The 11,990-nt window shown below is 44.7% G+C and overlaps 1 protein-coding gene across 2 annotated transcripts; it reads left to right on the forward strand.

Annotated features, from left to right (window-relative positions):
- The first annotated feature begins 201 nt into the window (after window positions 1–201).
- Window positions 202–11,656, forward strand: FPGT (fucose-1-phosphate guanylyltransferase). 2 transcript variants are annotated; one of them, XM_018576889.1, is made up of 4 exons: window positions 202–300; window positions 4,344–4,511; window positions 6,549–6,641; window positions 10,210–11,656. In XM_018576889.1, exons 1-4 carry the CDS (start codon window positions 225–227, stop codon window positions 11,631–11,633), a joined length of 1,761 nt encoding a protein of 586 aa, XP_018432391.1. In that variant the 5' UTR covers window positions 202–224; the 3' UTR covers window positions 11,634–11,656. The 2 variants fall into 2 exon arrangements, with proteins under 2 accessions (XP_018432391.1, XP_018432392.1); XM_018576890.1 differs by lacking the exon at window positions 6,549–6,641.
- Window positions 11,657–11,990: the final 334 nt, after the last annotated feature.

Here is an 11,990-nt window from a genome sequence, read left to right on the forward strand (position 1 = left end):
GAACTTCAATCAGCCATGAACTGCACTACAAGGTATGATCTGTCATAAGTCTAGTGGCAAAGAAATCACGCCCCTCGTTGCAAACGTCATACGCCTCCTGTACTCTACGCTACCGACAGTGGGCATTTTTCCCTTGACAAAGATGGCCGCTCGGGGGCGGGCAGGAAGTAGTGACGTCAGCAGGCTGTGTGTTGTCAGAGCTGCAGTGGCAGACAGGAGTGAAGATGAGTGACCAGGCAGCTGCTGACAGGTTACAGAGGGAGTCCCACCGCAGGCTGGCCCAGTACAGCTCCCTGAGAGGTACAGATGGAGGACACAGAGTGTACAGACAGGGGGGGAAGGGAGTACATATACAGTGTATAGAGAACACAGACATGGCAGTGAGGGGACATGTATAGTGTATAGAGTATATGAACAAGATGGAGGCACATGTACAGTGTATAGGGCAGGGGTAGACAAACTCTGGTCCTTCAGCTGTGGTGGAACCACAAATCCCATCATGCATCTGCCTTTAGGAGTCATGCCTGTGGCTGTTGTAGTCTTGCAATGCCTCATGGGACTTGTAGTTCCACAAAAGCTGGAGCAGAGCTTTACCTAACTCTGGCATAGAGTATACAAAGGGGGGATAGGTGGGCATGCACAGTATATACAGAATATGCAGGGCAGCAGAAAAAAAAATTGGGGGGTAACATGTACAGCGCATGCAGTATACAGGAAGGGGACGACATGTGCAGTGTATGGCGTATACAGTGTCCTGCGTATCTATGTCTGTTTAGATTTGCTGGGGCGAAGTGTCTTCCATGAGCTGGTCCAGAATATCCAAAAGTAAGCTTAAATCTGGTGACAACACCTTCCAATCTGATTGGACAATCTCTGTACAATCTAGCAGGTAATATGTGGACAATCCTAAACAACTGGTTCAGTAAGAATCAAATCAGGCAGGTCCTTAGTAGTGATGGGCTCGGGCGTGTCCGCAAGCGCCTCGTGCCGAGCCAGCCAGGAAGCCGTCAGCGCGCAGGGCCAATCACAGGTACTGAGACATGTTCCCGGTCCGCAGCTGCAGAGATCGGGAAATGTCTCAGTGCCTGTGATTGGCCCTGCACGCTGACAGCTTCCCGGCGGGCTCGGCACGAGGCGCTTGCGAACACGCCCGAGCCCATCACTAGCCGGAGTAATGGCGAACCCCCATGGCCTAGGCCCATAGGAAGTGAGTTTTATGACAGCGGGCGTCATTCAGTCAGGCAGAAGAGTGGCACTAGGTCTCACGATGTCCTCCCACCATGTACGCCAGACAAGAAGAGGAGCCCGCTGGTCACATGACCAGCTACAAAACACTTGGAATTAAGGTGTGCATGCTTTTTTTCTGAATAACTCAAATCCTTGAGTTTGGTTTTAAGGGAGAACTATGGCCAAACCTTTTTTTTTGGGTCAGAAGAGGACATTTACTAATGTACTCCTGTGACCCAAAACTCAGCTATTGCCCGCTGTATGCTGACAGCGCAGAGCAGCGCTGCAGCTTGGAAAGATCCCGACAATATTGTCAGGATCCACCCCACCATCTGATTGACAGCTGGCTCTGCCTCCCTAGAGCCAGTGCCTGCTCTGCCCGCCCCCTCCCTTGCCTGTCCCTCCAATAAGTGCTGGTGGAATGGAGAGGGGAGGGAGGAATCCCTGCAGGGGGAAGACTGTGAGTTGAGTGATCAGCGGTATGTGATCGCTCAGTTCTCAAGCAATAGAGCCGACGTGTGACAGCTGCAGTATCACCCGTCGGCTCTAACTACGGGGGTGAGTGTATTTCAGAGTTCTTCTTTAATATGTAGGCAATGGCAGCTCCCCTATTCCTATCATGAACGACCCCCTTCAACACTAACCCTAAACCAACCTATAAGTAATAAAAACGTAATTTATAAACGTCACAGCAATACTGATTGGCTGCTGCCCAGTTCCCCGTGAGCAGAGCTGTCCAATGACAGAGCCAAATGGCGCAACGTCGCTGCTTAATGTCTTTTAGCAGCGACGCATTGGGTAGTAAGGGGTTAAAGACCTATCCCACCTGACTGGCACTTCCAAGTAATAGACGTACACGGCGCATAACAAATGAGTACCTGACACGTCCCCATCCTTCAGCAATTACGATCGCATGTACACCGCACCAGGAACATTGCAAAGAATAGGTCGTAATTAAGTTTCATTTCAGGGCATTGAAATATTCAATGACAGCTGCTTTAGTCAATTAAATTTCTTTTTTTTTGTGTGTGTGCCGCCCAGTCTGAAGATTGCCTGACAAGTTTGCATACAGTGGAGGAAGATGGGGGCGAAAATTAGGCCACTCTTGGATTTTAATTAACCTGCTCCCGGCCGCTGTCTCTATCTTACAAAGTGGCTTGCGGGTCCCCAGGGGGATTCGGGCTGCGTCGTCAGAATTTGCTCCGCCGGCAAATTTTGCTGCTTGTGCTGGAAATGGAAGCTGAACGGCCACTTGGAGTGACATCGAAGGCAAATGATAGAGGGACAGTGATTTTTTTTTTTTTTTTACTGTTGCTGTCCTCTGAGTTTTGTCCAGAAAGTGACATTTCTAGTGTTACAAAGAAAGGAAAAAGCTCCAGACTGTAAGACCATCTCTGGGCAAACCAAAAAAGGAACCTTGCAGTGGGGCTACCCTGCACTGCAAGGGTGCTCAACCCCACCCCCCATGGGCTGCTTGGTATCCTCATATCTAATGCATGTCTGTGAAATCTGCACTAGATGTGATGATGATTGTGGCCCTCAGACTAACAAAGCGAAGGGGAGAAGAGCTGCAGGAACTGGTCTTTCAGTCCTGAAGAAACTGGGGGGGTACACTATATTGCCAAAAGTATTGGGACACCCCTCCAAATCATTGGATTCAGGTGTTCCAATCACCTCCATGGCCACAGGCGTATAAAATCACGCACCTCGGCATGTAGAAGCTTCTACAAACATTTGTGAAAGAATGGGTCGCTCTCCGGAGCTCAGTGAATTCAAGTGTAGTACCGTGATAGGTTGTCACCTGTGCAATAAGTCCATCCGGGACATTTCATTGCTACTAAATGTTCCCCGGTCAACTATTAGTGGTATTATAACAAAGTGGAAGCAACTGGGAACAACAGCAACTCGGCCACGAAGTGGTATACCACGTAAAATGACAAAGCGGGGTCAGCGTATGCTGAAGCGCACAGTGCTCAGAAGTCACCAACTGTCTGCAGAGTCAATAGCTACAGACCTCCAAACTTCGTGTGGCGTTCAGATTGGCACAACAACAGTGCGTAGAGAGCTTCATGGAATGGGTTTTCCATGGCCGAGCAGCTGCCCCCAAGCCTTACATCACCAAGTGCAATGCAAAGCGTCGATGCAGTTTCATAGCTGGAGACCTGGAGTTTGCCTACCCCTGCTATTGAAAGCCACTTGAGTGACAGCTTTGAGTCTGCTGGGGCTGCCGACATCACATACAGGATGGCAATACCCAGCAGCAGCCTCAGGGCTTTTGGATGTGTAGACAGGAGAGACTTCTACAGGTAGGAAATGCATAAAATATGTTTAATTCATAAATAATCTTATGGGAAGATTGTTGTTAAAACGAGTAGGCTGGTGACAGTGTCTCTTTAAAGAGACCCTGTCACTATTCACGACATAGTGATGGTGCCTTTGCAACCCCTCCTTTTTCCCAATGCCTGATACCAGTGCTCCCCCGGCACTCCATCCTTTGTTTCAGCCTGCTTCAGTACCCGGTGCTTTTGGATATGGGGGAGCATGTTACCTCCTCCCATGTGTCAGTAGCCAATTACTAGGCCCGAGCATTGCCACATGACCGAGGGAGTGATGTCACTGCTCCCCTAGTCTGACACTGTGATGAAATGGCGAGGAAAAGCTGGTAAGGTGAATATCAGCAGGGGGGGACGGGGGGACAGTTTGTGCAGCGCTTTACAATATAAGGAAGACATTACAATACAATTCAAGACAAGATGGTAAGGAGGGTCCTGCCCGTGAAGGCTTACAATCTAAAAGGGAGGGGCCAGTGATACATGAGGAGGTAGCTGCGAGGGCATGAATTGTTTGAGAATGTGATAGTTCAGTGGTTAGGTTGAGGTGGGATAACAAGGGAAAGGTAAGTTCTAGGCTTTCATTGTAGAAAGCCCAGCATGCACCGCTACCTAAATAGATGTTCCGTGTATTAACGTTAATTTCTTAAATATATTTTGTACCTCTCATTTAAAAATGATATAAAGGATCACTTTATAAACCTCTTCTATTTTCCCGTTATCTAAAACCGCACTGTGGCCCTGCCATCCATTGCGAATAACATTTCTGTTGTCTAATGTCTACAGGTAGAGAAGCGAAGCCTGGGGAATTCTGGGATGTGATTGTCATTACAGCGGCCGACAAACAACAAGAGAGAGCCTATCAGCAGCAGATTGCTGATAAACTAACCAGAAAAGAGCTTCCTCTCGGAGTTCGTTATCACGTTTTCTCTGATCCGCCGGGACCCAAAATAGGTGAGCTCTTCAGCTGGTTTTATAATTGGAAGTCTTAAGCCCGAACGCAGCATGCACAAGAGCCGAGATTCCATCTGTGGGGCTTTGTGTCTGCCGCCCTGCACCCAGCTCGCCAATTAGCGTGTGATCCGAGCCTATAAATACCCCACCGTCCCCAAGCCTTATTGTTAGTTAGAGAAACAAACCGGCGTCCCCTCTAATCTTCCCTCCACGACATTCCACTTCCCAAATCACTGCTCTGTATACTGTCACTTAATGAACTGTCACCGGGTTTCCTAGCTGCATCAACACGTCAGGTGCCGTGTGTGTTCTTCCCTGACGTACCCCACAAAGAAAAATAAAAAGGCGCTTAGCCTGTCACTGCCACACGAGTACTGTGTGTGTTTTATAGCCTTTATCGAACCATTACCCTCTTTACTGATCAAATGTGTCTTTTTCACCGGATTGGAGGCTACTCTGTATATAGAATGGTCTGGAAGAGAAAGAATAAAATATGTGTATGTTAGAAATAATGTATGCTTGTCTATATTCAGGTGCCAGCCTATCCATCAATCTCTTTTCCAACTGTATGTATCTAACTATGTTTCTTCTTTCTGTATATTAGCTGTCTTTCCTTTTCTTATCTCTTTTCTTTTCTCTTTCTTATCTTTTGTTTTTTACCTTCCTTGTTTTCCTTTCTTTCCTTTCTCCTTTCCTTTTTTTTTCTTTTTTCCTTTTCTTTTCTCCTTTCCTTTTACCTTCTTTCTTTTCTTTCCTTTCCATTTTTTTAAAATTCCTTTTAATTTGTTTTGTTTCTTTTCCATTTTCCTTTCCTTTTTTTTTCTTTCCTTTTCTTTTTTCCTTCTTTTTTTCCCCTTTTTCTTTTTTTTTCCTTTTTCTCTTCTTTTTTCTATTTTCCTTTCCTGTCTTTATCCCTTTCTTTTCTTAGATTTCTTTTTTTCTACCTTCATTCCTTTTTTTCCTTTTTTCTTTTTCTCTTCTTTTCTTATTTCCTTTCCTTTCCTCTCCTTTTCTTTTCTTTCTCCTTCCTTCCATTTTTCTTTTCTTTTCTCTTTCCTTTTTCTTTACCTTTTCATTTTCTTCTTTCCTTCCTTTCCTCATTTCTTCCATTCTTCCTTCCTCTTTCCATTACATTCCAAAACTATAACTTGTAATATGGCATTGGCTTCCCTTTGGTGGCTATAATAACCTCCCATAACCTCTAGGAAGATTTTGGAGCGTGTCTGGTGGATTTTTGGCCCATTCATCCAGAAGAGAATTTGTGAGGTCAGGTCCTGATGTTGGCGGAGAAGGCCTGGCTCACAATTAGCATTCCAGTTTATCCCAAAGGTGTTCAGTAGGGTTAAGATAAGGGCTCTATGCAAACCATTCCAGTTCCTCCACATCAAACTCTTCAAACCATGACTTTATGGTGCTGGATTGGTGCACAGGGCTACAGTTATGCTGGAACAGAAAGGGCCTTCCCCAAACTGTTGTCATAAGGTTGGAAGCTCACAATTGTCTAACATTTCTTTGTATGCTGTAGTGTTTACATTACCCTTCACTGGAGATACCTAAACTCATTTGAATGGGTGTCAACATTCTTTTGACCATATAGTGTAAGAGTGATGGCCAGATTTCCACAAAGATCTATCGATCGATCTGTGAAGGACTGTTACTCTTTGGGGGGTATATATTGATTTCCATTGATTAATGTGGTGAGTATATAACATATGCAATAAGAGTTATTCCTGTAGAAAAAAAGAAGTTTGTGCCATAAAATTGCTGTTGCCATCACTCTGGCATCAAAAACAAGCGGGCTATCCCACAAACCAGTGAGAGTCTCAGAGGTCAGGACTGTGCTACCACACAAAGCTCTAAGGCCAAGCTAGACTCAATGCCCCAGCGTGGGCACCCAGAGCTGCGGGGAGTGCTTAGAAGGGCATGTGCATAATTACGGGTACCTGCAGATGCCTTTTGCTTCCTACTTTTCATTTCTAGCGTACGTTATTAAAGTTTAAGCAGCGTGACCGATTTTCTGTAATGTTTTCCCTGCAGGGAATGGAGGATCTACATTGTACGCCCTGCACTGCCTGCATCAGCTGTACCCCAGTGATTTGGATGCTTTTACAGTCATGCTAATCCATGCTGGTATGTTTTTTGTGTATTTCCTGATTTGTATCTTTTCACTGATAATTTCCTTATTAAGTAGGTCAAGAAATAATTACCCAGCACTGGATACTTTTTGAGGTCAATACCTTATCTTCAAGGATCTTGTTTTAACTAATTAAACATAATCGATCTGTTGTAAATTGAATGGGTTTCACATTGATTTTCAATTATCTGGACATCCTTGTCTGTCAGGAACTTTTTTGCTGGTCTGTTGGTGCGTGGCTCAGGCCTCTAACAAGTGCCTCCTTTTTTAAAATTTAATGGTGCACCGCGATGGAACAAGTAAATGTGGCGTTTAAGCTCACACTTTACTTGTAAGTGGATCTGATTCTTATAATTTTTTTTGTATTCTTTATTTATAATCTCACACACTAGAGTAACAGAAGGCACAAGCAACGGTAAGCATAAAGTATACAAAAAGACAGGTGTTTTGTTTCATAACCACCCAGTCAAAACACATAGGGGGAATTTATCAAAGCAATTGCGACAGTTTTAGCCTCTTAGACCATTTATTTATTTTTTTATGTGCAAATCTGTCTTTTAACACGTGCGCCTGTTTTGACCAGAGCTTGCGCTACTTTTTCAACTGCACGTTTTTTTTGCACCTGTTTTCATTTGCACTTGTTCTGGGGTTGTCTGAAACTGGAGCATCACCTAACAAATCGCAACTTAAGAAGTCCCCATGACCACTTCTTTAAGAAGCGACAGTTAAGCTTTTTCCCTGGAGTTACAAGTCTTCTTTCCTGGAATCTATTAATCCTCATTTTATGAAGAACATTACATTAGCATCATAAATCTGGTGGAAATATATTCCGTGCAAGTTCAAACACTCGCAATTGCTATGATAAATTCCCCCCACTTACTCCTATCGACTGGATCCCCATCGTATGAGAAAAACATTTTATCTAATACAACTATACCAAAAATTGCCTCCGAAACAAGAAACAAGAAAGGAAAGAAAACAAAACACGGAGAAGACGAGGGAGAACACACTACGTAAAAGGTAATAGTAAGCAGAGATTCGGTTCTGAGCCACGAGGAGCAGAAAATACAATTCGGAACCAGAAATCCCAAGCACATAGAAAAAGTATAGAAGAAAAACCAAAAGAGAATAAAGGTAATAAAAAGGAAAGGAAAGAGCGCTAGGGGAAAGCAGCAAGATCAACCTCCCCTGCATCTCCCAGCGCCGGTAGAGCCACCACCTCCGCTCCCGAAAGTCCCAGGTCATAATCATGAGAAAAAATATAATCATGCCAGTTGAACCACGTACGGTGAAATCTCTATTCCCGATTGTAGAGAGAAGCTGTAAGGTCTTCCAATACATTCGGTTTCTTTAATTTTGGAAACCACAAGGTCATAGAGGGAGGAACAGATTGCTTCCAGAGGGCAGGAATTCAAAGTTTAGCCTCATTGAGCAGGTAAAGCACAATCCACCCTCTATATCTAATTCTAGACAAACTTGAAACATGGAGAAGACAAGCAGCCGGGCTATCGCGAAGATCAAACCTCATTAATTTCTGGGTGAGGGAGCATACCCGGACGAAAAGTCTTGGAGCATTCTACAGGACCAATAAATAAGAACTAGGTCCCCAATCCCCTCCCCGCAGAGTGGATCTAATGTTTATCTCGGCGTTTGCCCGGTGCGGCTGGTACCACTGTCTGATAACTGCCAGTGGCTCTGGTGCCTAACCTGCAGCCCGAGTAGGCGCATGCAGCCCTTTTGCACTTAATTGGTGGTCCTCAGGGCCCCTAAGGACATTAGTCCATGTTTCCCTCACCTAGGTGCTTACTTAGGCCAGTGAAGGAAAATATATTTTAGACTGGCACTGAAAGAGCTTCATATATATCTTTCACACTTATTTTTATCTTTGCTGTCCATTGCTTTTGTCTTCTACTTTTATGTTTTTTTATTCTTCTGATCTTTTAATAATGGATCTTGGCGAGAAATATCAAATGCGGTACAGATATTTGTAAAGGGCTATAGGTAGCACAAAAGTGGAAGTATTGATTTGTAAAGGGGCTGTAATATCAGTTATCTATAGATATCTCATGTAACGTGTCTCCAGGCTATGGCTGTCTCCTGAAACATGTCCCCAGTCTCCAACAACCGTAGGAAACCATGCTTTGCAGTCTGTGACCATCTCCTGTTGGATGTCTGCAGTCTCTGACGGCATTTACGTGCGGCCATTTGGTGATGTCAGGGGCTGCACTGGAGGCTCCCTATATCAGGAAAGTTGACCGCCCCTGGTCTATGGCAATCTGTCTCAATTAGGGTTCCGTGGTTCATCCTGGAGTTGATAGGAGATCCTGAGCAATGAGGGGCAGATTTATCTCCTGCCTACACTGTCCACCAGTGCTAAGGGGCAGTTCTCCAAGAGGGTCACTTGTACACTTAACACTTTACATCTATACTGACCACTTTGCCAGGAACAAAGTCCTGCAGTGATTTGGATAGGGAATGTTTTGAGTAGGGAAAGGTTAGGACTTCTGTCACATTTTTTTTTTTACTGTCTATGTTCAAGTTGGGCTGATTTTCAATCATTTCCTGTCTCTTCCTGTTATCTTTAAAGAGACCCTGTCACAAACTTAAAAATAACGTGAGTAAAAGCTGAGAAAAAAAGTCTTTAAATGCTTATGGCCATTTATTATATTCAATAACAATATGTTTCTGAACTTGCTAGAACATTTGACAAGTCGATTCCCTGGCACAGCTCCCTCCATCCTTGCACATCATATTGCTCTCCTCTTCTGGGAGTGCTAATTACTGTCTGCGCTAGCCCGGCATCTTCACTCATCCCCTCACTTCCCTATGTACCCTTTTATGTAGCTGTCAGGGAAGGAGTGAAAGGGGAATACTATAGAGTGTTAGTGAATGACAGCCCTGAGTCTGCTGGGGCTGCTGACATCACATACAAGATGGCGGCACCCGGCAGCATTTTTTGGGATTTTGGATGTCTATAAAAGAGAGGCTTTCATCAGTAATATGCCTAACGTACGTTAATTGCTCATATTATGTTTTGGAAAGGTTTTTCTTGAATTGGCTGGACCGGCGACAGGGTCTCTTTAAGGGATTTTCAACAGATGCCAGGCAATGTACTGATCTCAATATGGTCTCTGTAACATGAACGCTATTCCTGGCAATACCTAGCATGTCTAATATACAGTATGTTTACTGCATATGTAATCTTATGGGAATATTTTTGTTTAAATAAATGGTCTGGTAACAGGGTCTCTTTAAGGGATTGTACACAGATGCCCAGCAATGTACTGATCCGATATGGTCTCGCCGTTCCTGCCATTATCTTGTTTTAAGAAATAATTAGTATGCCTAATATATGTTTACTGCATATGTATGGTTATGGAAGTATTTTTGTTTAAATAAATGCCCTGGTGGGAGGGTCTCTTAAAGGGACTGTGTTATTTTCTACAGAGAGCCACACCTACTTGATTTCAGAGAGAGATTTTTTGTTTATTGGAAATTAATATTATACCAACACCTAATCTACATTATACTTTTCACCATATTTTTTATTTGTTTTCTTCTTAGGTGGCTACAGCCAGCGGTTGCCCCATGCCAGCGCCTTGGGGAAGATCTTCACAGCCCTACCGTTCGGTGACCCTGTTTATCAAATGATTGATTTGAAGCTGGCTATTTATATCGACTTCCCCGCCAACATGAAGCCAGGTGTCCTGGTGACTTGCGCCGATGACATAGAACTCTATTCCAGCCAAGAGATGCCAGTTACGTTCGATAGGCCTGGCATCACTGCTCTAGCCCACCCATCCACGTTAGCCATAGGCACCACCCATGGGGTGTTTGTGTTAGAAAATTCCGATTTAGAATGTAGCGAGCTGCAGATCAGATCCTGCAAATCCTACCTCCATAAGCCCTCCGTTGAGAAAATGCGCCAAACGGGTGCCGTAACCATCGACCTGAGTAAAACAAGCCCTTTGCAAAGCCAGGATAAAAATAACCCTTGTCCTGAAATAGTTCATACGGATAGCCTGTTTTATATGGATTACACGACTGCAAAACTTCTCCTCGGTTTCTTTCAAGAGTTAGGCAGCGTGACGTGCGAGATAGATGCATACGGGGACTTTCTGCAGGCTTTGGGGCCCGACGCCACGCTAGACTACACAGAGAACACCGCCAACGTCTCGAAAATAGAATCACAGCTGACTGATGTGCGGAAGAAAATCTACTTCCTACTGAGGGCAACAGGCTTCACCGTCGTCGTTTTAAACAATTCAAAATTCTATCACATCGGGACCTTGCAGGAATACTTACATCATTTCACTTCTGACGCCCGGCTCCGGGCAGAACTAGGATTACAGGCCGACGTTTTCAGCATCATTCCAGATCAAGATAAAAATAAGAATATAAAGGCTTGTGTCATTCAAAGCATATTAGACGCTCAATGCCGTGTTTCACCTCACACGGTGATTGAATATTCCAGGCTGGGGCCCGGTGTCTCCGTAGGGGAATGCTGTATCATCAGCGGTTCATGCATAAGTATTAGATCAACGATACCCGACAAATCTTTTGTGAGTTCATTAAGTCTGGTGATTGATGGGCGGCTGATGCATGCGACAATCCTGTTTGGGATTGAGGACGACTTGAAAAGGAGCGCGGCTTCGTTGTCGGATCTGAACTCGCTTCAGATATTCGGCGAGAGTCTGCTGCAGTGCTTGGAGCTCTGGGGCATTGGAGTTTCAGAGAAGCTTTTTTCCAGCAGCCGAAAGAGTTTGTGGAGCGCCCGTCTCTTCCCGACTTGTGCAACTTTGAGAGAGTCTGTCGAAGCGTCTCTGGCGATGTTGGCAGCCGCGCACAGCCAGTCGCGAGTGCGTCTGGGAGATGCTAAGAGGCTGTCGATTGAAGAGATGCTGGAATGCAAAAATGTTGAAGAGATGTTGAACTTTAGAAATCTACTTTATAAGGAGATCTGCGCTGAAAGACAAGGCAGAGTATAGTTTGTTCAGCAGCTTGTGATCGGCCCCAGGCTATAGCGGCAACATTTTTAAAGGGTCAGTCCATCCAAAACTGAGATTGGTGCCATGGATCACACATTGGCTTCTTGAGGACTGCAGCGGTGAGATATCCCTGCTTCAGTTCCAGGCTCTGCTGCTACCCATCGTAAAGCTCAATTGCACTTAAACCCCTTTCCCATAGTCCCCCACCCCCGGCATTTTAAAATTTGTATTGCATATATTTAGAAGAAAGGTAATGTAATATTCAGGGCGGATATGACCCGTAGCCAGCCGTATCAGCAAATAAACTTTTATTCTTTTCCTCAAACAATCAAACAAAAATGGCTTATATCCAGCAGA

Source organism: Nanorana parkeri, unplaced genomic scaffold (assembly GCF_000935625.1).
Source record: "Nanorana parkeri isolate BGI_ZX_2015 unplaced genomic scaffold, ASM93562v1 scaffold79, whole genome shotgun sequence".
Classification (NCBI taxonomy): domain Eukaryota; kingdom Metazoa; phylum Chordata; class Amphibia; order Anura; family Dicroglossidae; genus Nanorana; species Nanorana parkeri.